The sequence below is a fragment of the Theropithecus gelada genome, chromosome 20 (genome assembly GCF_003255815.1).
Source record: "Theropithecus gelada isolate Dixy chromosome 20, Tgel_1.0, whole genome shotgun sequence".
In the NCBI taxonomy this organism is placed as follows: domain Eukaryota; kingdom Metazoa; phylum Chordata; class Mammalia; order Primates; family Cercopithecidae; genus Theropithecus; species Theropithecus gelada.
The window spans coordinates 49,397,281-49,423,709 of record NC_037688.1 but is presented as its reverse complement, the minus strand read 5'-3'; the positions used below and the strand labels follow the sequence as shown (position 1 = coordinate 49,423,709).

General features: G+C 49.8%; 2 protein-coding genes across 4 annotated transcripts in view; one reads left to right on the top strand and one right to left on the bottom strand.

Moving 5' to 3' along the window:
* Nucleotides 1-23,638, bottom strand: part of SLX4 (SLX4 structure-specific endonuclease subunit) — a 67,209-nt gene extending 43,571 nt beyond the window's left edge. The window contains 9 exon segments of the mRNA XM_025369738.1: nucleotides 8,543-8,699; nucleotides 8,797-9,064; nucleotides 9,939-10,031; nucleotides 10,732-10,903; nucleotides 20,638-20,856; nucleotides 21,122-21,269; nucleotides 21,545-21,600; nucleotides 23,360-23,477; nucleotides 23,630-23,638. Coding sequence (XP_025225523.1) covers nucleotides 8,543-8,699; nucleotides 8,797-9,064; nucleotides 9,939-10,031; nucleotides 10,732-10,903; nucleotides 20,638-20,856; nucleotides 21,122-21,269; nucleotides 21,545-21,600; nucleotides 23,360-23,477; nucleotides 23,630-23,638 — 1,240 coding nt within the window.
* DNASE1 (deoxyribonuclease 1) overlaps nucleotides 1-26,429 on the top strand; it is a 40,391-nt gene that overhangs the window by 13,447 nt on the left and 515 nt on the right. The window contains exons 2-10 of one of the 3 annotated variants that reach the window (XM_025369558.1): nucleotides 8,177-8,473; nucleotides 10,672-10,816; nucleotides 23,857-24,097; nucleotides 24,434-24,581; nucleotides 24,910-24,998; nucleotides 25,164-25,247; nucleotides 25,523-25,638; nucleotides 25,874-25,986; nucleotides 26,062-26,216. In XM_025369558.1, the coding sequence (XP_025225343.1) occupies nucleotides 24,435-24,581; nucleotides 24,910-24,998; nucleotides 25,164-25,247; nucleotides 25,523-25,638; nucleotides 25,874-25,986; nucleotides 26,062-26,216 (704 nt within the window). In that variant the 5' untranslated portion in view covers nucleotides 8,177-8,473; nucleotides 10,672-10,816; nucleotides 23,857-24,097; nucleotide 24,434. Of the gene's footprint in view, nucleotides 1-8,176; nucleotides 8,474-10,671; nucleotides 10,817-20,940; nucleotides 24,098-24,433; nucleotides 24,582-24,909; nucleotides 24,999-25,163; nucleotides 25,248-25,522; nucleotides 25,639-25,873; nucleotides 25,987-26,061; nucleotides 26,217-26,429 lie in introns of those variants that run through there. The other 2 variants (XM_025369560.1, XM_025369559.1) reach the window with 2 other exon arrangements.

Sequence of the window (26,429 nt, the reverse complement as noted above, 5' to 3'; positions counted from 1 at the left end):
TTAGTGTTTGCATGACTTATCTTTTTTTTTTTTTTTTTTTTTTTTGGAGACAGGGTCTCGCTCTGTCACCCAGGCTGGAGTGCAGCAGCATGATGATGGCTCACTGCAGCATTGAACTCTAGCTCAAGCCATCCTCCCACCTAAACCTCCCGAGTATGGGACTACAGGTGTGTGCCACCAGGGCTGGCTAATTTTTTTTAATTTTTCTATGGAGACGAGGTCTCACTATGTTGCTCAGGCTGGTCTGGAATTCCTGGGCTCAAGTGATCCTTCCACCTCAATCTCCCAAAGTGTTGCATGAGCCAGTGCACCTGGCTTATATGTGTTTTCTTTTGTTTCCTGTGCCTTTGATATGATATCCATGTTCTTTTGCATGTGGATATCCAGTTTTCTGAGCAACATTTATTTAAAAGACTGTCTTTTCCCCATTGAATGGTCTTGGCATCCTTGTCAAAATCATTTGACCATGCATGCCAGGGTTTATTGCTGGGCTGTCAATTCTATTCCAATGGTCTATATGTCTGTCTTCCTGCCAGTACAATATTGTTGTGATTACTGCAGTTTGTTAGTAAGTTTTGAAATCAAGAAGTGTGAATCTTGAGTCTGTTTTTCTTTTTCTTTTTCTTTTTTTTTTTTTGAGACAGAGTCTCGCTCTGTCGCCCAGGCTGGGGTGCAGTGGCCGGATCTCAGCTCACTGCAAGCTCCGCCTCCCGGGTTTATGCCATTCTCCTGCCTCAGCCTCCCAAGTAGCTAGGTCTACAGGCGCCCGCCACCTTGCCTGGCTAGTTTTTTTTTTTTGTATTTTTTAGTAGAGACGGGGTTTCACCGTGTTAGCCAGGATGGTCCCGATCTCCTGACCTCGTGATCCGCCCGTCTCAGCCTCCCAAAGTACTGGGATTACAGGCTTGAGCCAGCGCGCCTGGCCCTGTTTTTCTTTTTCAACATGATGTTGGCTCTCTGGGGTCCCTGGAGATTCCATATGAATTTCAGCATGTATTTTCTGTTTCTGGGGGAAAAAAAAAAAAGTCATTGGTATTTTGCTTCAGTTTACATATGAATCGGTAGCTCATTTTTGGGAGTATTGACATCTTAACAGTATTACAATATCTTGTCTTAACGATATCGTCCAACCCATGAAAGTGTGATATTTTTCCTTAATTATATCTTCATTAATTTCTTTCAGCAATGTTTTGTAGTTTTCATTGTATGAGTCTTTTACCTCCTTGGTTAAAATTCCTAAGTATTTTATTCTTTTTAATGCTATTATAAGTGAAATTGTTTTTATAATTTCCTTTTCAAATTGTTCAGTGTTAGTATATAGAAATGCAAATGATTTTTGTGCGCTGACTTTGTATCCTACTGCTTTGCTGATTCTCTTATTGTGATTTTTTGTGTGTAATCTTTAGGCCTGGTGTTTCTGTGAATTGAGATAATTTTACTTCTTCCTTTCCAATTTGGATATATATTTTTTTCTTAATTGCTATGGCTAGAACTTCAAGTAGTAGGTTAAATAGTAGTGGTAAAGGTGAATGTTCTCATCTTAGAAGAAAATTTTTTAGTCATTCACTATTAAGTATGATGTTCAATGTTTTTTGCCTCGAAAACTTTTAGGCCGGGCACGGTGGCTCACGCCTGTAATCCCAGCACTTTGGGAGGTCGAGGCAGGCAAATCACCTGAGGTCAGGAGTTTGAGACTAGCCTGGCCAACATGATAAAATGCCATCCCTACTAAAAATACAAAAATTTGCCAGGTGTGATGGTGGGCGCCTGTAATCCCAGCTACTTGGGAGGCTGAGGCAGGAGAATTGCTTGAAGTGGGAGGCAGAGGTTGCAGTGAGCCGAGATTGTACCACTGCACTCCAGCCTGGGCGACAGAGCAAGACCCTGTCTCAAAAAAAAAAAAAAAAATTGTAATAAGCTTTCTCAGGTTTAACAATGTAGGTTTTTCAAATATGGCTTTATGTTGAAATATTTCCCTTGTACTTTTAGTTTGTTGAATGTTTTCATTATGAGAGGATGCTACATTTTGTCAAATGCCTTTTCTGCAGCAATTGAGATGATGTTATGTGTTTCTCATTATTCCATTAATGTGGTGTGTTATATTGAATTTTGTAGGTTGGACCATCCATGCATTCCAAGAATAAATCTCACTTGGTTGTGGTATATAATCCTTCTAAAATGCTACTGAATTCAGTTTGCTAGTATTTGTAAAGGATTTTTGCATCAATGTGCATAAGGGATATTAGTCTGTAGTTTTCTTTTATTGAATGCCTGGTTCTGATATGAGAGTAATACTGGCCTCTTAGGATGAATTAGGAAGTATTTCTTACTCTCCACTTTTTTGGAAAAGTTTTGAGAAGGGTTGGTACTAATTGTTGTTTAAATGTTTGGTAGAATTAATCATTGAAGCCTTCAGGTCCAGGACTTTTCTTAGTTAGGAGATTTTTTATTATTGATTCAATCTGCTTACTAGTTACAGATCTATTCAGATTTTCTGTTTATTTGTGATTTAGTCTTGGTAGGGGCTTTTAAATTTGTTTGTTTTTAAAACAGAGTCTTGCTCTGTTGCCCAGGCTGGAGTGCAGCAGCACAATCTTGGCTCACTGCAACCTCTGCTTCCCGGGTTCAAGCGACTCTCCTGCTTCAGCCTCCCGAGTAGCTGGGGCTACAGGCACCCGCCACCATGCCCGGCTAATTTTTGTATTTTTATTTTAGTGGAGATGAGGTTTTACCCTGTTGGCCAGGCTGGTCTCAAACCTCAGGTGATCCGCCCACCTTGCCCTCCCAAAGTGCTGGTTTACAGGCATGAGCCACCACACCCAGCCCTTGTTTGTTTTTGTTTTATGTGTGGGGTGGGGGGGTTGTTGTTGTTTTGTTTTTGTTGTTTTTGTTGTTGTTTTTGAGATGGGGTCTCACTTTGTTACCCAGACTGGAGTGCAGTTGCATGATCACAGCTCACTGCAGCCTCGACCTCCCAGTCTCAAAGTGATCCTCCCACCTCAGTGCCCCAAGTAACTGGGACTACAGGCCCACACCACCACACCTGGCTAATTTTTATACTTTTTTGTAGAGACGGGTTTTCTCCATGTTGCCCAGGCTAGCCTTGAACGCCAAAGCTCAGGCAGTCTGCCCACCTCAGTCTCCCAAAGTCTAGGATTATGGGCATGAGCCACTGTTCCTGGTTATTTCTCCCTTCAGTTCCGTCAGTTTTGCTTTATATATTTTGATGGTCTGTTATTAGGTGCAATCTGTTCATAATTTTATCTTCTTGCTGTATTGAACCTTTATATAATGTCCTTTTTTTAATCTCTTATTTTTTTATTTAAAGTCTCTTTTGTCTTACAGTAATATAGCCCTGCTCTCATTCAGTTACTGTTTGCATGGAATATGTTTTTTCATCCTTTGACTTTCAATCTATTTGTGTCTTTGGATCTAAAGTGATTCTTTTCTGTAGTCCCAGTTACTTGGCAGGCTGAGGCAGGAGGATCGCTTAAGCCCAGGAGTTCAAATCTAGCCTGAGCAACAGAGGGAGATCCTGTCTCTCTAAAAAATAAAAGTAAATATAAAAAGGTAAGTTTCTTATAGATGGCATATAATTGAGTAATGTAGTTTTCTTCCATGCTGCTAATCTCTATCTTCTGATTGGAGAGTTTAATCCATTTACACTTAGTTACTTATCAGGAAAGACATATGTCATTTTGCTGTTTCTTTTGTATATACCTAATAGGATTTTATGTATTTATTTTTTTAGAGATGGAGTCTTGCTCTGTCACCCAGGCCGGAGTGCAGTGGTACAGTCTTGGCTCACTGCAACCTCCGCCTCCTGAGTTCAAGCGATTCTCCTGCCTCGGCTTCCCAAGTAGCTGTGACTACAGGCATGTGCCACCACACCCAGCTAATTTTTTGGGTTTGTTTTGTTTTTGAGACAGAGTCTTGCTCTGTTGCCCAGGCTGGAGTGCAGTGGCAATCTTGACTTACTGCAACCTCTGCCTCCCAGATTCAAGCAATTCTTCTGCCTTAGCCTCCCTAGTAGCTAGTACTACAAGTGCCTGCCACCATGCCCAGCTAATTTTTGTATTTTTAGTAGAGAAAGGTTTCACCATATTGGCCAGGCTGGTCTCCAACTCCTAACCTCAGGTGATCCACCTGCCTTGGCCTCCCAAAGTGCTGAGATTACAGGCATGAGCCACCATGCCCGGCCACCTTATAAGGTTTTTTTTTTTTTTTTTTTTTTTTTAATTGAGATGGAGTCTCGCTCTGTTGCCAAGTCTGGAGTGCAGTGGCACGATCTTAGGTCACTGCAACCTCTGCCTCCCAGGTTCAAGGGATCCTGCTGCTTCAGCCCCCCTAGTAGCCGGATTATAGGCATGTGCCATCATGCCTGGATAATTTTTGTATTTTTAGTAAAGATGGGGTTTTGCCATGTTGGCCAGGCTGGTCTTGAACTGCTGACTTCAGGTGATCCACCCACCTTGGCCTCTCAAAGTGCTGGGATTACAGGCATGAGCCACCACACCCGGCCATGGATTTTAAAATCTCTCATAACCTGCATTATTGTCTTCTTTTGTGTTTAGCTGGAGTTTTGTAGGTTTTCTTTTTTCTTTCTTTCTTGTTTTTTGTAGTAACATGTTTAATTATTTTCTCATTTTATTTTGTGTAACACTGTAATTTGAATTTATAGCAGTATAACTTGAGTAACATGCAACAATTCTGCTTCTTTATAGCTTCATCTCCACCCCTTTCAGTTGTCACAAAATTACATTGTTATATACTGTGTGCCCCAAAACGTAAACTCATAATTGTTTGCTCAGGTGTGTTTTATGGACCCAAATGTGATCTATCTTGGTGAATGTTCCATGTGAGATTTAGAGGAATGTGTATCCTGCTGTTGTTGGATGAAGTACTCTGTAGATGTCAGTTCTATCCCGTTGCTTGATGGTGCTGTTGAGTTCATTATGTCCTTACTGATTTTCTGCCCGCTGAATCTGTCCATTTTGATAGATTGGTGTTGAAGTTTCCAAGTATAATAGTGAATTCATCTGCTTTTCCTTGCAGTTCTCAGTTTTTGCCTTGAGGATTTTGATGCTCTATTGTTAGCCGTATACACATAAGGTTTGTTATCTCATCTTAGAGAAATACTCCTTTATAATTTTGTAATATCTTTTTTCTATCCCTGGTAATTTTCCTTGCTCTGAAGTCTGCTCTGCCTGAAATCAGCATAGCTACTGGGACTTTCTTTTGATTCCTGGTATGTCTTTATCCATCTGTTTAATTTTTTTTTTTTTTGAGACAGAGTGTCACTCTTGTCACCGAGGCTGAAGTACAGTGGCGCGATGTCAGCTCACTGCAAACTCCACCCCCTGGGTTCAAGTGATTCTCTTGCCTCAGCCTTCTAAGTAGCTGAGATTACAGGTGTGTGCCACCACACCTGGGTAATTTTTGTATTTTTAGTAGAGACGGGGTTTTACCATGTTGTCCAGGCTGGTCTCGAAATCCTGACCTCGGGTGATCTGCCCGCCTCAGCCTCCCAAAGTGCTGGGATTACAGGCATGAGCAATCGTGCCCAGCCTCATCTCTTTAATTTTAATCTACCTGTGTCTTTATATTTAAAGTGAGTTTCCTGGGTCTTCTTTTAACATTTTTTGCAAGGTGGATTTACTAATGACAAATTCCTTTAATTTTTGTTCTTCTGAGAAAGTCTTTATTTCTCTTCATTTTTGACCCAACACATGCTTGGATCTTATTTTTGGATATATTCTGACATTTTCTATTTCTTATTTGCTTGAACATTGACAATTAAAATGATTATTGGTACAGTTAGATTAATATCTGCCGTATTTATTACTGTTTTCTATTGCTTTTATTCTTCCCTTTTCTTTTTATTTTGGTCTTCCACTCTTTTCCTGCTTTCTCTGACTTTAACTGCACATCTTATATGATTACATTTTTTTCTCTCTTAGCATGTCAATTATGGTTCTTATTTTATACTTTTAAAAAGTCTTGGCTGGGCACAGTGGCCCATGCTTGTAATCCCAGCACTTTGGGAGGCCAAGGAGGGTGGATCACCTGAGGTCAGGAGTTTGAGACCAGCCTGGCTAACATGGTGAAACCCCATCTCTACTAAAAATACAAAAAATTAGCTGGGCATGGGGGCAGGTGCCTGTAATCTGTAATCCCAGCTACTTGGGAGGCTGAGGCAGGAGCATGGCTTGAACCCAGGAGGTGGAGGTTGCAGTGAGCCGAGATGGCGCCCCTGCACTCTAGCTTGGTTGACAAGAGCGAGACTCCATCTCAAAAAAAAAAAAAAAAAAAAAAAATCTTTGCCCTTGAGTTTGGTATTTACAGTTACAACTTATCCAATTCCACTTTCAACTGATGCTATACCACTTCATGGGTTGTACGAGCTCCCTCTAACAGAGTATTCCCAGTTCATCTTTACCGTCCCTTATGATATCCTTACCGTCCCTTATGATATTGCTGTCATTAATTTCACTTATTCATAAACCATAACCATTGAATACATTGTTGCTGGTTTGTTTTTGTTTTTGTTGTTGCGACAGGGTTTTTTTGTTTGTTTATTTGTTTTTGAGATGGAGTCTCATTCTGTCGCCCAGGCTGGAGTGCAGTGGCTCGATCTGGGCTCACTGCAAGCTCCCCTTCCCAGGTTAACGCCATTCTCCTGCCTCAGGCTCCTGAGTAGCTAGGACTACAGGCGCCCGCCACCATGCCCAGCTGATTTTTTGTATTTTTAGTAGAGGCAGAGTTTCACCATGTTAGCCAGGCTGGTCTCGAACTCATGACCTCGTGATCCGCCCACCTCAGCCTCCCAAAGTGTTGGGATTAACAGGTGTGAGCCATTGTACCCAGTGTTTTAAAATATTAATAATAGAGTCAGAGCGTTACTATGTGGCCCAGGCTAGAGTGCAGTGGCTATTCACAAGTACAATCCCATTACTGATCAGTACAGGAGTTTTGACCTGCTTCATTTCTGCCCTGGGCTTATTCACCCCTCCTTAGGCAACCTGGTGGTGCCTAAGGAGGGGAGGTCACCATATTCCCGGGAGGTCACCATTTTGATGCCAAACTTAGTGCAGACACTCAGTCCAGATAGCCCAGAACTCCTGGACTCGAGCTATTCTGCCTCAGCCTCTTAACTGGGTCTATAGGCATGCACCACCATGCCTAGCTCTTGCTGTTACTGGGTTGAACAAACCGTTAACAGTTAGGAGTAAGAAAAGTAGGACGGGCATGGTGGCTCACGCCTGTAATCCCAGCACTCTGGGAGGCCGAGGTAGGTGGATCGATTGAGCTCAGGAGTTCAAGACCAGCCTGGGCAACATAGCGAGCCCCTGTCTCTACAAAAAAATAAAATAAATTGTTGGCTGGTGAATTTTGTTAAATTTCTTTGAATAGTGTTGGATTTGGGTCTGGAATGCAGTTAAGTCCCTTGGAAGCAGCGATCCTTTAGAGGCGTCTGAGCTTTTCAATGGGTCTGGTGCTGCTTTAGTCTGCAGCTGACTTAGCTCTATTACTAAGGGTGATACCCTTCTGCAGAGTCTACTCAGTACCCCATGAGTTAGGACGTCTCTCCACAGTGGCTTGTGGGAACACAAAATATTCCCTGTGTGAACTCTGGGGATTTTTTTGTTTGCTCCTTCCTCAGGATTCTTTTCTGGGCCTTCTCATATAGTTTTTTCTCACCCAGGCACAGATCTGTTTTCAGCTAAAGACTCCAGGAGACCCTGGGCAGATCCTGGCTCTGCCTCTCTGTGCAGCTGCCTCCTCCCCAGGACTCTGCCCTGCAAATAGCAGCAGCCTTGGCCTCCCTGACCTCTGAACTCTGTCTTCCCAACTCAGAGAGACTGCGGGTTCCGGCTGAGTTTCCCTCCCTGTGCTGCAGTCTGGAACCCGCCTCCTGGCTGTAACTGGTGCAGTCATAGGACGCGCTCTCTGGTTTCCCTTCTGTCGGAATCACTGTCCTGCACTGTCTTCCACCAACTGAAGACGAAAGTATGTTGTCCAGTTGTCCAGGTGTTCAGGGTTCCCTGTTGCTGCATCCTACATGAGTATATAAACTGAACAAACAGAACAGCCTGTCGGGAGCTTGCTGAGGTTTCAGAACAGGTGCTGCTGGCTGAGCTGATGGACATGATTAACACTCCCCTTCTCCTTTTAGTGACCACAGTGTGAACGGGAGCAGCAAGATGGCAAAGGCTTGCTGAGTAAGTGGCACAGCGCCAGCCTGGGTAGCGGCCTCCCCAGCAAGTTGCATGTAACTAGCTTCCTGTGGCTGTCACTGCTGGGCCCAGCCACCTCCGAAGATCAGCGCCTCCTCTGGGGCTCAAGTGAGGGCAGGAGTCTGTCACCCATGAGCTCGCAAGGGCAGAGCCACTGTCCTGTCTCGACGGCTCCACCGTGACTCCTGTGGACTTTGGACAGTGGGGAGCAGGCCCAACAGGGCCACTCGTGTGTGGTAAGTCTGGCTTTGGGTGGATCAGGACCAAGCTAGACTTCATCCCCAGGCCCCAGGTGCTGTTGCTACTCCTGCCCGAGACCCCATCCACGGCTGCAGTTGTGTGGCGGGGTGGCTGGTGGTGGCCAGCGTGGCCCTGCTGCAGCTCCATGGTGGGGAGGGGCGTGGCCCCGATGAGCAGCCACCCCTCCATGTGGGCCACAGGGGAGGAGCCTAGGAAGCCACCCTGGCAAAGGGAGTGGACGCGTTTATGTGGTGAGAGGTGAGAACCAGTGCCGCTTCCCAGAGCCCTGCGATTCCTGGGGAGGCTGAGGCTTGCAGACGCCTTGCCTGCTCTCCTCCTGGGCTGCTTTCCTGTTCCCAGGGCTGGGCCCTTGGAGGGAGAATGCTCGAGGGCCCAGCACGGGCAGGCCCTCTGGGGAGCCGCTCATGGCTGGTGGGGAGTCTGGGGCACAGGGAGGGACGGCATCTTCCACCGATCCCAGGCTTGGGAGGCGTCTGTCCTGGAGGCCACCCCTGCGGGAAGGCCTCTTTTGTGCGACTCCTTCCCCGTGAAATGGCTTCTCCAAACAGTTCAGCTCCACAAGTGCCCTGAGAAAACACAAAGTGCTTTCTGCACGTGTCCTGGCCCCCAGAGAAGAGTTTGGTTACAGAGAAGGTGACAGCTCATGGCTTCCTGAGGGTAGGGCAGTGGGAGAAGTCTCCAGGGGAGCTTGGGGCCCGTGGCCTCCCACACCCTGGGTGGGGCTGCCCACTGGGAGGCCCACATTGCCTTAGTGTCCTGCACCCTGCCGTTCAGGGTGCCTGGGGGCTGGAAGGGGAGCAAGGGCCGGGGACCAGTGGCTCACAGGGACCTGGGGAGAACTGTGGAACCAGCCTTCTCAGCCATCCCACCCAGGAAAGGAGTGGGCGGAGTTGGAAGAAATACAGCACTGCCTTGGCCTTGGCCTCAGACCCGAGGGTGTCTATAGCCGTGGTGGCGGCTGTGTCGTGGGGGCTGCGTCATGACCCTGGCAGTGACCCCAGGACTGTGGACCAGTGCAGACTAGCACGCAGTTCCTGCTGGGCTCGGTGTGGGAGCCCCTCCTGGCCGTGGAGACAGGCCCATGTCAGCCCCCCAGGATCTGTTGCCCAACAGCTCTCAATCTTTTGCTTGGGGCCTCTGTGTCACGTGGAATCGTTCTGAGTTCTCTGCTATCTGGCAGCATCGTCTTCTGAGCCCTGCTCTGACAGGTGCCTTAGTCCACAGACCACCGTGCCCTCCCATGTCACCTGTGGTTACTCCACCATCCTGCCAGGCCATGGGATGTGGAGGCTGAAGAGTCCAAATGGGACAGAAGCCTGTCCCCTCACTCCTTCCTCAGAGAGGCTTGCGTTGGGTTCACCCTGAGTAGGGGCGACCAGCAGCTGGAGAGAGTGGAGCTCTTAAACCGTGGGTCCAGAGCAGAAGGCCCCTCTGACACACCTTTCATCCAGCATATTCTCCATGAGCGCCTGCCACGGCCTAGGCCTTGCTTTCGGTGCTGCCGGCGGAGCCCAGCTGTCGTGGGGCTTGCATCTGACAGGAGAGTGTAACTACAGTGTGAGTGAGATGTGATTCGTGGTGAGGAATAGACACCCCGGGTGGAGATGGAGTGGTGGGACAGCATGTGCTCGCTGAAACTGGATGATACGAAAGAGGCTCTAGCGAAGGGAGGGACAAGCTGTGGAGGAGGCAGAGCACTGAGGGGAGGGACAGTGTGAAGGCCTGAAACTGTCAACATGAAGCAGGCAGTCGTGTCTGCAAATGAGCCCCATGGCCAGCCCTGGACAGGAAGCAGCAGTGATGTGCGGTTCTTGTCAGAAGCCTCTAGGGGCAGGGTAGGGGTCTGTATTGAGGACAGACACCCCCATTCTCTTTGAGGAGTTGTAGGGTGAGCTGGTGGAAGCTATTTCCATGTCCTGGCATGTGCTGTCTTGTTAGGACATCAGACATAACCCTAGAGTTCACATGAGGACACAGAGATCTGTCCTAGAGGATGCTTGGCTGGGCAGAGGGAAACGGCCTTGTGTCCCTGGGGCACTCTCATTGTCCGGCGTATCTCTGGATGGCACAGTTATGGCTGGAAGGTGTCCTTGTGGCCTGTGCTAGTTGGACCAGCCTGACTGGTTATCAGTCTATGTCCTCACCTCCTCCCCTTTTCAATAACTCATTCCAGGTCCTGCAGGCTCTGCCTCTGGTGTGGAAGAGCTCACGGTGAAGCATTCCTGCCCAGGACCTGAGGAGCCGGCCACGGTTCAGAAGGCCCCAGCTTGAAGGACCGGAGAGCCGCCCAGCAGCATGACACAGGCAAGCTTTCGGAGGTGAGCCGCACTTCTTGCTCCCACGCGGGCCCGTCTTCCTGGGGCACTGGCTGGGCAGGATGCTGAGAAGCTGGGCAGGGGCGGCTGCTGAGAGGCAGGGAAGCCAGAGAGCTGCAGGAAATATCCCGGGGCTGGGAGACTAAGATGGGCGCTCGGGGTTGCCGAGGCGGCTAGACATAAGGGGCCAAGACCCCTGAGCGAAGGAGCCAGAGAAGAGAGACGGACATTAGGAACTGGTCGCTCTAGCCATCTGCTGATGAAGCTGCTTAGGGCAGAGGGGCAGAAAGTGGCTGAAAAGCAGAGTGGAATTTTTGGCAGTTTTGTGGAGTTAGGGAATAGATTGGGGCCTGTCAGGTGGAGGGCCCTAAGAAATATCCCAGGCTCTCATCTAGAACCAACCCTGTCTCGCCTGAGACAAGCCACAGCTGGGCTGGTCTTGACAAAGACTGCAGAGGAGCTCAGTGTCAGTGGAGTTCCTGATTCACTGTCTCACTGCTGCCCACCATGGAGGGGGTGGGCTGTCCCTGTCGGGGGACACATTCAGACCCCCTGCCATTCTGTCACACACAGTCCCTGACACTCAGTTGAAGACCACCAGGTACACTGGGAAAGGGGGCCAGAGGAAGAAGGTGATGGGCCCACAGGAGACTGAGATGCTGGTGTTTGGACATGGATTTTAGGATATTAATCACATCTCTTTTCCTTTCTTTTCTTTTCTTTTCCTTTCTTTTCTTTTCTTTTCTTTTTCTTTTCTTTTCTTTTTCTTTTCTTCTTTTCTTTTCTTCTCTTTTTCTTTTTCTTTTCTTTTCTTTTCATTTTATTTATTTATTTATTTATTTATTTATTTATTTATTTTTTGAGACGGAGTCTCGCTCTGTCGCCCAGGCTGGAGTGCAGTGGCGCGATCTCGGCTCACTGCAAGCTCCGCCTCCCGGGCTTACGCCATTCTCCTGCCTCAGCCTCCCGAGTAGCTGGGACCACAGGCGCCCGCCACCTCGCCCGGCTAGTTTTTTGTATTTTTTAGTAGAGACGGGGTTTCACCGTGTTCACCAGGATGGTCTCGATCTCCTGACCTCGTGATCCACCCGTCTCGGCCTCCCAAAGTGCTGGGATTACAGGCTTGAGCCACCGCGCCCGGCCTTTTTTATTTATTGAGATGGAGTCTTGCTCTGTTGCCCAGGCTGGAGTGCAGTGGCGTGATCTCGGCTCACTGCAAGCTCTACCTCCTGGGTTCACGCCATTCTCCTGCTTTAGCCTCCCAAGTAGTTGGGACTATAGGCACCCGCCCCTACGCCTGGCTAATTTTTTTGTATTTTTAGTAGAGACAGGGTTTTACCATGTTAGCCAGGATGGTCTCGATCTCCTGACCTTGTGATCCACCACCTCGGGCTCCCAAAGTGCTGGGGTTACAGGCATGAGCCCCCACACCCGGTCAATCACAGGTATTTTAAAGAATAGAGATGAGGCCGGGTGCAGTGGCTCAAGCCTGTAATCCCAGTACTTTGGGAGGCCGAGATGGGCGGATCACAAGGTCAGGAGATCGAGACTATCCTGGCGAACACGGTGAAACCCCATCTCTACTAAAAAAGTACAAAAAAACTACCCGGGCAAGGTGGCGGGCGCCTGTAGTCGCAGCTACTCGGGAGGCTGAGGCAGGAGAATGGCGTAAATCTGGGAGGCGGAGCTTGCAGTGAGCTGAGATTCGGCCACTGCACTCCCGCCTGGGCGACAGAGCGAGACTCCGTCTCAAAAAAAAAAAAAAAAAAAAGCAAACAAAGAATAGAGATGAGATGGATCGTTTCGTAGACTTGGAATTCATAGAAAATATAATGGAAGTTCTAAGACAGAAAAGCACAGTAACTGCAATTTAAAATTCAGCTAGGTGCAGTAGCTTACACCTGTAATCCCAGCACTTTGGGAGGCTGAGGTGAGGAGTTTGAGACCAGCCTGAGCAACATAGCAAGACCTTGTCTCTACTAATTTTTTTTTTTTTTAATTAGGCTGGTCGCAGTGGCTCACACCTGCAATCCCAGCACTTTGGGAGGCCAAGGCAGGCAGATCACTTGAGGTCAGGGGTTCAAGACCAGCCTGGCTAACATGGCAAAACCTTATCTCTACTAAAAATACAAAAATTAGCCAGGCGTGGTGGCGAGTGTCTGTAATCCCAGCTACTCAGGATGCTGAGGCAGGATAATCGCTTGAACCTGGGAGGCACAGGTTGCAGTGAGCCGAGATTGCACCCCTGCACTCCAGCCTGGGCAACAGAGTGAGACTGGGTCTCAAAACCGTAAAGATTTTACATAATTAGCCGGGGATGGTGGCACATGCGTGGGTCCTAGCTACTTGAGAGACTGAGGAGGGAGGATTGCTAGCATCTAGGAGGTGGAGGCTGCAGTGAGCTATGAATGCACCACTGCACTCCAGCCCGGGTGACAGAGCGAGACTCCATCTCAAAAAATAAAAATAAAAAATCCAATAGGTGTATTTACCAGCAGATTGGACTCAGCTGAAAAAAGGATTAGTGCTCTAGAAAAAAGGTCAATAGAGGCCGGGCGCGGTGGCTCAAGCCTGTAATCCCAGCACTTTGGGAGGCCGAGACGGGCGGATCACGAGGTCAGGAGATCGAGACCATCCTGGCTAACACGGTGAAACCCCGTCTCTACTAAAAAATACAAAAACTTAGCCGGGCGTGGTGGCGGGCGCCTGTAGTCCCAGCTACTCGGGAGGCTGAGGCAGGAGAATGGCGTGAACCCGGGAGGCGGAGCTTGCAGTGAGCTGAGATCCGGCCACTGCACTCCAGCCTGGGTGACAGAGCGAGACTCCGTCTCAAAAAAAAAAAAAAAAAAAGAAAAAAGGTCAATAGAAAAATAAGTTGTGGGGCTTGGCATGGTAGCTCATGCCTATAATCCCAGCACTTTGGGAGGCCAAGGCAGGCGGATCAGTTGGGCTTAGGAGTTCGAGACCAGCCTGGGCAACGTGGCAAAACCCCATCTCTACAAAAAATACAAAAAATTAGCCAGGCCCAGTGGCACAGGCCTGTGGTCCCAGCTTCTTGGGAGGTTGAGATGGGAAGATCACTTGAGCCTGGGAGGCTGCAGTGAGCTGAGATCGTGTCACTGCACTCCAGCCTGGGTGACAGAGTGAGAGACCCTGTCTCATTTCTTTAAAATAAAAAAAAATTAAAAAGAAAATACCTTGCAAATACCACCACAACCAGCTCACTTTACATTGTGTGTCCTTTTCCTGGACCCTTAGGGCACCCTCCCTTCTCCTTTCTGTGGCCCCCCAGCCTTGGACAGGGAGGGGGCCCTGCTGAGAAGGCCTTTGTACTTGGGAGAGACCGAGGTGGCTTTGGAATTGGGGAATTGGGGGATTACTTTTCATTGCGACCCTTGTTGGAAACATCAGCACAGTGGAGTCCAGTTGCAGTTCGCCTTGTGGCTTTGTTTAAATCCTCATTGGGAACATGAGTTCTCATTGTCCTCAGGGACTCAGGCTGTGGGTGTGCTAACCTCCCCAGTGAGAAAGCGGCTTTCTAGCCAAACTTCTTTTCGTTTGCATCTCCTCAAAGCAGAGTGTAGAAAGCGGCAGCACTGGGAGCGTGTGGGGAGGGACGGGGGCAGCCAGCGCAGGCTGAGCCAACATGCTGTGATTCAGGCCCATACCTCGTGTAAGGCAGAAGGTGAGTGCTGACCTTCCATAGCAGGCCGGGTGGGGAAGGGGCGGTCTGCTGCCTGCCGAGCGTGACTGTGCAGCTGTTGCGAGTCTTTGTGATTCTGATGTGTGGTGGTCTGAGAAATTTCCCATCCTGGGTTAATGCTTTCTTTATAATGAACAGAAATTAATTCACGAGGGATGGCGCAACCAGGCTGGGGCGCAGGCCAAGGGCAGTGCACTGGGCTGTGATGACTGCATCCTGCTCAGGTTGTGGGACATGGGGTTAAAACATTGTCACGGCAGAGACACTGGCCTTTTACCTGAGTACAGGATAGTAGCCCTTTGTCCTCTAAGACGCTCTGTCCCTGGGGCCAGCAAACACCTCCCAAGGGAGAGGAGAGAAGGAACCCCAAGTGAAGCCAGCCGAGAGCAGGTAGCCCTTGTAGGGTTGTGGGAGCCACTACACCCCTGGGAGCTTCCAGTCAGCTCAAGCCCAGTGCCCAGAATGTCCAAGTGCCACCTGGATGCCCTGCAGTGTCCACTGTGCTGGGTTGTCAAGGTTTTTCTCTGGGGGGTCTGCGGGGAGCCTGGAGCCTAGAGCTGCTGGGTAGGAGGTGGGCTTGTGGCTCAGCTGTGTCCAGTGGCTGGCTGTGGAGCACCTCCTCTGTTCCACTAATCTTTTCATGGGCAAGAAAGACCACTGCTTTCCTGGCCACCACTTCCTGGAGCTTGTGTTCCTGGAAGTCAGCCATAAATAAGCCGGCCATAAACGAGGGTAAACAGGTACCCGGGTAAACACACCGGAGCAAATGAGCCATACGGGCCAGCAGAGATGAACCTGGGGCCATGGCGGGGGTAGGGGTTCAGTGGGGAGAGGATGTCCTCTGAAAAGGTGACATTTAAGCTGAAACTGGAATGACAAGAAGGCCGCAGCTCTGCAGGCAGAGCGGAAGGCTCAGAGGTTAGAATCACATAGGTCACGGTAAGCATTGGATTTCGTGTTAGGGACAATGAAAAACTGGTGACAGATTTTAAGTAGGGGAATAATGAGATCTAATTACACATTTGCAAGGTGTTCTGGGAGCTGTGGGGATGGTTGGGACATGTACCTGGAAGCAGGGTGGCCAAAGGGTGAGGTGGTGATGATGGGTGGTGTGGAGGCTGCAGAATCTGGAGGACGTGCAGACGTAGGGTGTATGGTGGGGGTGGGGCTGGAGGGGGAGCGGAGCCTAGGATGATCTCAGGTATTCTAGCACCTGCATGGTGGTGGGGCCATAGGCATGAGCAGGGAAGGCCAGGGAAGTAATCTGGGGCCATTGCGGCTGCAGCAAGTTTATGATGCCTGATGCCCATCAGACCTGTCCGAGGGGAGATGTCCCAGCCACAGCTAAAGTGTGAGACAAAGCCCCTGCTTCAGAGGACAGCAGGGGAGTGTTTCCTGAGCAGGCGTGACCAGACGGTCTTTCTAAGATGGAAACCTGGGCATTGAATGTTTTGTGTGTGGTTTCATTTTTAACATTAACTAATTGTTACCTTTTTTTTGGATGCTGCATCAGATCAAGCAGTATTGCTTAAAAAACTTTTGATTTGTAGAATTTTAAGAAACTAATAATGGGATTTTTTTGTTTGTTTGTTTCTTTTTGAGACAAGGTCTTGCTCTGTGACCCAGGCTGGAGTGCAGTGGTGCGGTCATGGCCCATTACAGCTTTCACCTTCCAGGCTCAAGCAATCCTCCTGCCTCAGCCTCATGAGTAGCTGGGACCACAGATGTGTGCCTCCATGCCTGGCTAACTTTTTAATATTTTGTAGAGACAGGTTCTTGCCATGTTACTGAGACTGGTTTTGAACTCCTAAGCTCAAGCAGTCCTCCCACTGTGGCTTCCCAAAGTGCAGGAGTTAGAGGCGCGAGGCTCTGCATGTAGCCAGAAAATCTCAGCATATTCAAACTCGAGACTAGTATGACGCACCTGCACGTACCCATTACCAGCCTCAGGGCCGGCATTTTGAAGCAAATCCCAGGTACTGTACCACTTCATCTTTCAGTCTTTTATTAATAGTATGTGACTCTAAAATATAAGGCCAGGTATTGTAGCTCACACCTGTAATCCCAGCACTTTGGGAAGCCAAGGCAGGAGAATCACTTGAACCCAGGAGTTTGAAACCAGCCTGGGCAACATAGTGAGATCCCCACCCCATCTCTACAAAAAAAAAATTTTTTTCCTTTTTTTTTTTTTTTAAATTAGCCAGGTGTGGCCGGGTGTGGTGGCTCACACTTGTAATCCTAGCACTTTGAGAAGCTGAGGCAGGCAGATCACTTGAGGCCAGGAGTTCAGGACCAGCCTGGCCAACATGGTGAAACCTTGTCTCTACTGAAAATACAAAAATTAGCCAGGCATGGTGGCACACATCCGTAATCCCAGCTACTAGGGAGGCTGAGGCAGGAGAATTGCTCAAACTTGGGAGGCCGGAGGTTGCAGTGAGCCAAGATGGCACCACTGTACTCCAGCATGGGCAATAGAGCAAGAACCTGTCTCAAAAGAAACAAAACAAAACCAGGTGTGGTGGCACATGCCAGGAGGCTCAGGCAGGAGGATCCCTTCAGCCCAGGCTGCAGTGCACTACGATCGTGCCTGTGAAAAGCCACTGGAAAGGCTGGGCGCGGTGGCTCACGCCTGTAATCCCAGCACTTTGGGAGGCCAACACGGGCAGATCACGAGGTCAGGAGATTGAGACCATCCTGGCTAACATGGTGAAACCCCATCTCTACTAAAAATAAAAAAAATTAGCCGGGCGTGGTGGCGGGCGCCTGTAGTCCCAGCTACTCGGGAGACTGAGGCAGGAGAATGGTGTGAACGAACCCCAGAGGCAGGCTACAGTGCAGAGCCGACATTGCACCACTGCACTCCAGCCTGGGGGACAGAGGAAGACTCCGTCTCAAAAAAAGAAAAAAGAAAAGCCACTACATCCCAGCCTAGACAATGTAGTGAGACCCTGTTCGTAAAATAATTTATTTAAAAACAAAACATAAAGACCAATCAGAGCCATTACAAACTTAAGAGTTTACTATTAATACTTCCCAGTTACGGGTCAGTGTTCTGCTTTCCCTGATTGCCTCTTACATGATTTGTTACACAAATATCTGTTTGCATGAATAAAAGATTGGATGTTTTATAGGATCTAAGGTCCATACATTTATTGATATATCTCAAGTTTTATTATCATTTATCATCCATCTCAAAATGTGAACTTTTTTAAATCTGTGAGTTCTGCCTCTCTTTCTTTTCATTTTGAAATCTATGAGGAGCCTGTCCTTTGCCATCTACGATTTCCCAGTCTGAGTCGTACTGTGTCCCCATGGTACTGTTGAACATGAGCCTCTGTCCTTGTATTTGCTTTAAGTTGTCATTTAGATCTAGAGGTTTGATGAGATTCAAGATTGTTTTGGCAAGAACTCAGCTAAGTGCTGCTGTGTGTGGTCTTGGATTAGAGGGGACAGAGGCTGTCTTTTGTGATGTTAGCAGCCACTACATCAGGGCTAAGGTTAGAGACTGCAAAATGGTGACGTTCAAGTCTAGCATTCCTTCTTCGTGTATTAGCTGGAATCCACCTGTCTAAAGAGAGCCTTCTTGAACTATGGGTTACTGGGCAGCCCTCTTTCATGGGAAAGGCAGAATACCGCCTTGATCCTTTGACTTTGCCTTTTTGCAGAATAAGAAGTTGACTTCCTAGCGTCCCCCTAAGGTGGCTTTATGCCAACATGAACTTATGTATTGAAACACGGTGGTATGTTTAATCCTTTGCAATTATTCTTTTCAGTAGCAGTTTGTAGAACTGAGAATTTCTTTGTGACAGAATGTTGAAGCAGTGGTGAATGATGAAGGCTAGGAAAGAAGTTATATTCGGTAAAGTAGGAAATCTAACTCGGGCATACCCATTAGATCAGATCAGAGCTTCACACTTTGTCAGTTCAGAGCACTCTTGATTAAGGTTCAGTAATTATTTTAATAGTCGGCCAAAAGAAATCCCTGACAGTGGTGCCAGATAGGAGACAGGTTGTGATTTTTATCTTGTGGCCTGGGTAGTGTCCTGGGACTCTCTGCCACGTCTGAGTAAAGTGTTGTGGGATAAAGAATCTCTCAGGGCAAGGAGCTTCTTAAGTTAAATCAGTAGAAATTTAGGCATGATATGGGCCTTCAAGTGTGTGAGAAGCTATATCATTGTATATCTCAGTGTGTTTTCCCCAACTTCCAGTTGATAAGAAAAAATTCTTCAATAGTTTTCGTATGTGGGAGCTAAGGTGGCCTTGTAAAATTTCAAGTCATCCTTAAATAAAACGACCCACCTGAGAACTTGCTACTGTTAAGTGGTAAAATCAACTGGAGTTGGTTCCTACAAATTGTGTTTATTCTAGTTTTGTTTGTAAGTAGGTTGTGTGAGTTAATTCATTTATATTTACTATATGTCTTTTAAATTATAACATATTTGTTATTATGTATGTCCTTTTAGATTTTATCTGCAGCTCATACTTTGCAATCATCAGCCAGTAGTGTCTTATTCTAGCATCGTGTAAATCCGAGCATCATCTGGTGGACTCTTAAACTTCAGTAGAAACCATGAGTTATTCATACATTTTCCATTCAGATATCAATATCAGAAGGAAACGTAAATGAATATTCTAAATAAGGCTAATTTGTATTAATCTGCCTTTATGTTTGGGGGAAAAAAGCTGAGACATTGCATGAAAGATGATGCAGGATATACGCTGATCTTTTGGCCCCATTGAGCTATTCGAACATTGTCCTGTTCTACTGTCAGTTTTCTTCATCATTTATTATATGGTCAATTTTTGAATTCCTGTAATATGAGACCCTTTTCTAGCTTTTAACTTATTGTGACCTAAAGTTAGTAAGTCCAGATTATATGGTCATTTAAAAAAAAAAAAGAAAAATCCCTCACAGTTCCGTTTATTAAATAAGTAAACCCAACTAATAAGTATTTGTGTCCTGGCTTATAGTGGATGTCTAGAAAAGTAATACATAAGGAAAAATGTTCATCTTATTTGTTTAGTCATGGGATGTGTGTGCCTGTCGAGCACCTCTTCAACTTGGAATCTGATAGAACACCGCCACCCTCATTGCCACCCTCATTGTTTTTCCACGTCGACCTTCACAGTAATTGCTTGTTCAGTAACTGCCACAACCCAGCCTGGCAGAGAGAGGGAAGACACCCTACAAAGCAAGGTAATGTTAACGTGGAGACCATGAACGGCCCTGAGCAGAGCAGAGCATCACTGCTTCCTTCAACATTAAGGAGGATCTGATGGTGCCCTGTGAGTTCACGGGGGTGCCTCCGCGTAGACTGGAAACCACAGCTCTGCGTCCTTCCCTCGTTCGCTCTTGATCGGTAGAAAGGTACCCTCCCTGGCCTGCACGTCGCCGGGTCACACAGCACCGGCTGTGGTTGCACAAAGCCACCGCCACCGGTATTCCTTTGAGGCCATTTGTTTCCAGCCATGGTGCCTGTAGGATTTTTTCCTTTATCCTGTAATTTCAGCCAAATCTGAGCATGTGACCTGGCTTAGATGTCAAGATAACTGTTGTTATGTGCTCTTTTCCTTTCCTGTGTCTGGGACAGGTTTAATTTAACCTGAGAAGGCTGCAGATCCTCGGGGTTGATGTGAAAACAGCTCATCCTGCCGGGCGCGGTGGCTCACGCCTGTAATCCCAGCACTTTGGGAGGCCGAGGCGGGCGGATCACAAGGTCAGGAGATCGAGACCACAGTGAAACCCCGTCTCTACTAAAAATACAAAAAATTAGCCGGGCGCGGTGGTGGGCGCCTGTAGTCCCAGCTACTCAGGAGGCTGAGGCAGGAGAATGGCGTGAACCCGGGAGGCGGAGCTTGCAGTGAGCCGAGATTGCGCCACTGCACTCCAGCCTGGGCGACAGCGCGAGACTCCGTCTCAAAAAAAAAAAAAAAAAAAAAAAAAGAAAACAGCTCATCCTGATCTGAGAAGGCGGTCAGCTTTTCTCGTCGTCGCCCTTGGCTGACAGCACCCTTTCTCTGTGGATGTGAAGATCCCAGAGAGGCTGGGCTTCCTCCTTGGGCATTCCCCAGGCCTGTCTCCAGAGTGGGGCCCAGCATGGGGAGAGTGTACCCCACTCACTCCCGATATGGGGCTTGGACCTGCAGCTCGACAGCGCCCATGGAATGTGGGCAGAAGCGACAGCAGCCGGGTCCACCTCAGCCTTAGGGCGGCGCGTGTCCTGCATGTGCTCTGGGAGCCTCCACCTTCCATGCTGTGGGAAGAGGGTGCCCAGGGAGCTGCAGTCCCTCCAGCTCAGTCCCAGGACGAGGCCCAGGCAGCAGAGCCATCCCAGCTGACCTGCCAGCGTGAGAGAAATGCGTGTGTACACACTGAGTGTTCCAGTGGCTGTTACATGGCAGCATTGACTGACACAGACAGAAAAGAGACCCACAAGGGAGAAGTGAGAGTGCTGGAGACTCCACAGGCCGCAGGGGCAGGATGGCTTCTGAGGAGGTGACATGATTCTTCTGGGAATAACGTCACTCCATCTGACAGAGGAAGACATGGAGGCTCCAGATGGTTGAAGGCCCAGCAGTGATCCCAGACAGGCCCCACGTCAGACCAGGCTCCTCCAGGGCTATGCTGCCGTCACCAAAGCCCATCCTGAGGGCAGCCACATGGCAGGCAGTGCTCGCCATTTGTACAGCGAGGCCCAAGTTCCAGCCTGCCTTCTGGCAGGTAGAGGAAGCAGGGGTACTGCCTGGGAGCACCTGAAAGCAGATGGGGCAGCATTTGGTCAAGAGCCAGGAGGGGATGACAGACCAGAGGGGAACCCTTGTCCCACGTGCTGAGTGCCTGTGGGGGGCTGGGCGCTTGCTCTGTGAGCTATAATTGGTGTCCCTGTGCCCCGCTGGAAGCTGCACCAGGCAGCTTCTTGGTGGAGGACAGTGGCCGCCCTCTAGCCTTACTCCCTTCCCCGTGATGGGTCGCTGTGAGATGTGTGTCCAGGAAAGGCAAACACCAAAGGCAGAGGACTAATTCCTACACCAAATCCTCTGGTGGCCTTGCTTGGGGACTGGATTTTGACAGCTGGAGGCTGTCCTAGACTCAGATTGAAAACAGGGAAGAACCATCGCTGAAACCTTTGGAAAAGCCTGCAACGGGGCCTCTGGCAGCCTGAGGAGTGGCGGTGTTTCCATCTGGTAGATGCCGTCTCAATAGGAGGGACAGATGAGTGCACTGGCACTGCCAGCCAGAGGTGTCTGTCGGCGTGTCTTTATGGAATGGGGCGCCAGTCTTGGTGAGGGTGGTTTACTTTCCTATTTCTAGTCCCCACTGGGCCCACCTTCTGCTTCATGGCCAGCTGGCCAGACCTAGCACCTTCCTGACCTTTGACCTTGGCCCCTGCTGACTCTGGCCCTTGAGGCTTCCTGCAGACCCCATTTGTATTCATTTCCTGCAGTTCTCACACCTGAATCTCGCCTGGACTTCTGCCAAGCCCTGCAGGCTCTCCTCCCCCAGGAAGACCACAGATACCATGTGCAGGGCTGTCCTTGGGGGGCTAGCACACCCCTTCCAAGCGGGCAAGACCCAGGGGTGGCTCAAAAGATAGCTGTGCCCTCGCCCTGGAACCTCTGAATGTTGATTTTTGTAGCAAAAAAGGATGCAGATGTGAGTAAAGGCTGGTGAGATAAGGACATCATCCCTGCTCTCTGGGAGGACCCCAAATGCAGGCACACACATCAGAAGACAAGGCAGCAACTGGGGTGATGCAGCCACAGCCAAGGAAGGCCAAGGATTGCTGGCAGCCTGCAGAAACTGGAGGGCAAGGAGCGTCCCTGCAGGGTCTTGCTGACACCCTGACTGCAGACGTCCAGTCTCTAGAACTGTGAGAGGATCCATTTCTATTATTTTAAGCAACCAAACTTGTGGTAGTTACAGCAGCCTCAGGAGATAAATACAAATGGAAAATCAAAAAGATTCCAAGAAATGAGTGGACCTGGCCGGGTGCAGTGGCTCACACTTGTAATCCCAGCATTTGCGGGAAGATTGTTTGAGCTCAGGAGTTGGAGACCTTGTCTCTACGAGAAACTTTAAAAAACAGGCTGGGTGCTGTAATCCCAGCACTTTGGGAGGCCGAGGCAGGTGGATCACAAGGTCATGAGTTTGAGGCCAGTGTGACCAATATGGTGAAACCCCCATCTCTACTAAAAATTCAAAAATTAGCCAGGTGTGGTGGTGTGTGCCTGTAATCCCAGCTACCCAGGAGATTGAGGTAGGAGAATCGCTTGAACCCGGGAGGCAGAGGTTGCAGTGAGCCAGATAGAGTCACCGCACTCCAGCCTGGGCAACACTTCGCCTCAAAACTCTGCCTAAAAAAAAAAAAAAAAAAAAAAAAAAAAACCAATAGCTGGGCTTGGTGGCATGCACCTATAGTCCCAGCTACGTGGGAGGATTGCTTGAAGCCAGGAATTCAAGACCAGTCTGGACAACACAGCAAGACTCTACCAAAAAAATTTAAAAATTAGCCAGGCACAGTGGCACACCCATAGTCTTAGCTACTCAGGAGGCTGAGGAGGGAGGATTATCTGAGCCCTGGAGGTCAAGGCTATAATGAGCCACGATTGTGCCCCTGCACTCCAGCCTTGGCAACACAGTGCAAGACCCTGTCTCAAAAACAACAAAAACCCAAAACAAAAACAAGAAATGACTAGACCTGAGGCCTGGCCTTTAGCTGCTGCCCTGCCCTTGTGATCTGGTCACTCAGGATCCCCTGGGCCCAAACACACAGCCTATTGTCCACTTCAAGAAGGCTCCCCACTGCCTGGCTGGCAATTGGGGTGGGCCTTGCAGCCCCCACCTGTCCTAGCCCCATGGCGCTGGTGCTGCAGGCCCCCGCCGCTGCTTGTTCCAAGCTCCTCAGCCTCCTGCGGGGTTGCCTGCACCTGATGGCGATGAATCCGGAAGGCAGGCGTGTCCTGGGCCACAGAGCAATCATGGCTGTTCAGCCACCAGGGGGCTCCATTTGCAACCTTGGATGTGGCTTTGGCCTCTTAGTCCAAGGTGTCCTTGGGGGCCCCCAGACAAGAGACAGGAAGACTGGAGCCCAGCCCCACCCTCCTGCACATACCTGGCCCATCCCTGCCCTATCCTGGAAAATGGGGGCCACTGCACGTGCAAGGGACACAGGACAGGAACCTTTGGCCTTGTTATAAGATATTTTAAAACCAAGTACAAACATGATTATCAGATGCAGTTTTTATAGCAGCAAGAAACCTGTGCTTGCAGAAATAAACACATGCCAGCAACCCACCTATGCGGAAAGCCACACAGAGCCATTGTTTTCTGCACCCTCAGGTGACATTTGCCCCAGGGAAGGTCACAGCTGCCTGAAGCTTTAAAACTCCCGGACACACACTGCCTGTGCAGGATCTGGAACCCAGCAGCACTGCCAGGGCCTTGAAGTGATTCTTCAGAGACCTCTCTTCATAAACTACTTTTTTTCTTAAAGCAGCAAAAGGAGAAAATTGACATCAAAGGATATTCCAGATTCTTGATAGCCTTCTCATCATCTCTGAGGACATCCCCATCATCTCAGGTGAGCACCAGGTGGAGTGCCTCCGGGTGACTGGCCAGTTCGGAGCAGGGAGGGAGGCTTAGCGTCTTGTCCTGCAGCGGAGAGTGAGGAGGAGGCTCCAGCGTCCCTCCCGGGCGGGTTTTCTGGTGGATGGGAGAGTGACTCGGGGTCCTCCACGTGGTGCCAGCTGTTTGGGTTTCTGGACGTTGTAGGGAAGGCTTGCGGGGGTTTCCCCTGCCCACGTCCCCCGACCTTCAGCTGCACCAGCCCCTGCCAGCTGGGCCCCTGGAGGCTGGAGTGCTGTGGCAGGGATGACGTCTCACTTCTGTTATGTCTCTGCGCCCTGTGCTCTCCCAGGATGAGGGGCATGAGACTGCTGGGGGCTCTGTTGGCACTGTTGGCCCTACTGCAGGGGGCCGTGTCCCTGAAGATCGCAGCCTTCAACATCCAGACATTTGGGGAGACCAAGATGTCCAATGCCACCCTCGTCAGCTACATTGTGCAGGTGAGGCCAGGGCGGCCTCTCCCCAGAAGCAGAGGGGCTCTGGAGTCTGGGGCTGGCGGGCGGTGCCAGCCCTGTGGGGCCACAGAGTGTCGGGTGTGGGGTACTGAGCGCCTCTGCCCCCAGCCCAGCAGAACAGGCTCTTAGCTGCGGACCAAGGTCCTCGTCCCTGCTGTGCTGTCCCTGGCTGGCAGCAGGAGCCCAGGCAGAAACATGAGGCTGCAGCTAAACTGAGCAATGCCACAAGCATCAACTGTGGCTCCCTTTGTGGCAGTGTGGGGTCCCTAGGTGGCACCAGTCCTGCTCAGCACCACTGTGGCCCTGCCCCCAGATCCTGAGCCGCTATGACATCGCCCTGGTCCAGGAGGTCAGAGACAGCCACCTGACTGCCGTGGGGAAGCTGCTGGACAACCTCAATCAGTGGGTGACAGTGGCAGGGTTCTAGGGAGGTAACATCTCGTCCAGGGCACAGTCTCACTTCACTTGGGCCCCAAGGGTGGGGACCTGGGCACAGCCTTACTGTTGGCAGCCAGAGGTGTCCCCTAAGCCCCCTGCGCACTAGGATCTTTTGTTTCCTCAATCCAGGGATGCACCAGACACCTATCACTATGTGGTCAGTGAGCCACTGGGAAGGAACAGCTATAAGGAGCGCTACCTGTTCGTGTACAGGTGGGTGGTCCAGAAAGCCAGGAAGTTCCTCCTTCACCTGGGAGGGCCCCAGCAGAGCAGGGAAGGAGTTTGTCCTATGGGGCAAGAACCTGAGGCTGCAGGGCAGGTCCAGGGTGGAGTCAAAACACCCTCCTGAGGTCCCAGACCCATGAGGTGAGCAGGTGGCGGCCTGCCCGCCCACCCTCCTGTCTGTGACACAACGCCTGCCTCCTGGGAAGCAGGAGTGGGGCAGCTTCCAGCCTGGGGTCACCTCCTCCTGCCCGGCCTTCCCGCAGGCCTGACCAGGTGTCTGTGGTGGACAGCTACTACTACGATGACGGCTGCGAGCCCTGTGGGAACGACACCTTCAGCCGAGAGCCAGCCATCGTCAGGTTCTCCTGCCCGTTCACAGGTGGGTGCTGCCACACTGGGTGCTGCCTGGGCCAGGGTGGGGCACAGCTTGGTGCTTACGGCTTCCACCCCCTCCTAGGGAACCTGGAATGCCTGCGTCACACACTGCCCTCCCAGTCCCTGGGGCTTGGGATTTCCATTCATTTGGAACATGACCCCCCAGGGGGACTGTCATGATTCACAGTTCCAACTGACATGGTGACTGAACCTGCCCCCAGGGAGTGGCCGCTGCACAGAGGTCAGGGAATTTGCCATTGTTCCCCTGCATGCGGCCCCGGAGGACGCAGTAGCTGAGATCGATGCTCTCTATGATGTCTACCTGGATGTCCAAGAGAAATGGGGCTTGGAGGTGAGACCCTCCCGGGGCAGTGGGCACCAGCGGCCTCCGCTTGTCCCTGGGCCCACAGGCAACGTTTCCTGGTAGGACGTCATGTTGATGGGCGACTTCAATGCGGGCTGCAGCTATGTGAGACCCTCCCAGTGGTCATCCATCCGCCTGCGGATGAGCCCCACCTTCCAGTGGCTGATCCCTGACACCGCTGACACCACAGCTACATCGACGCACTGCGCCTACGACAGGTGAGCAGGGTATCGCGCTTAGGGCAAAGAGCAGCCGTGACTCATACGTCCGGCTTCAGAAATCTCGAGGCCTTTGGACACTCACCCAACTGAACTTCAGTTGATGCACTCAGGAAACGGAATAACAAGAGCCACGATTTTTAGTTTTTTAGGAAAAGCACGTTTGGGGAGAAGAGGAGAGGCAGACACATTAGGCTGTCACGTGGTTTCCAC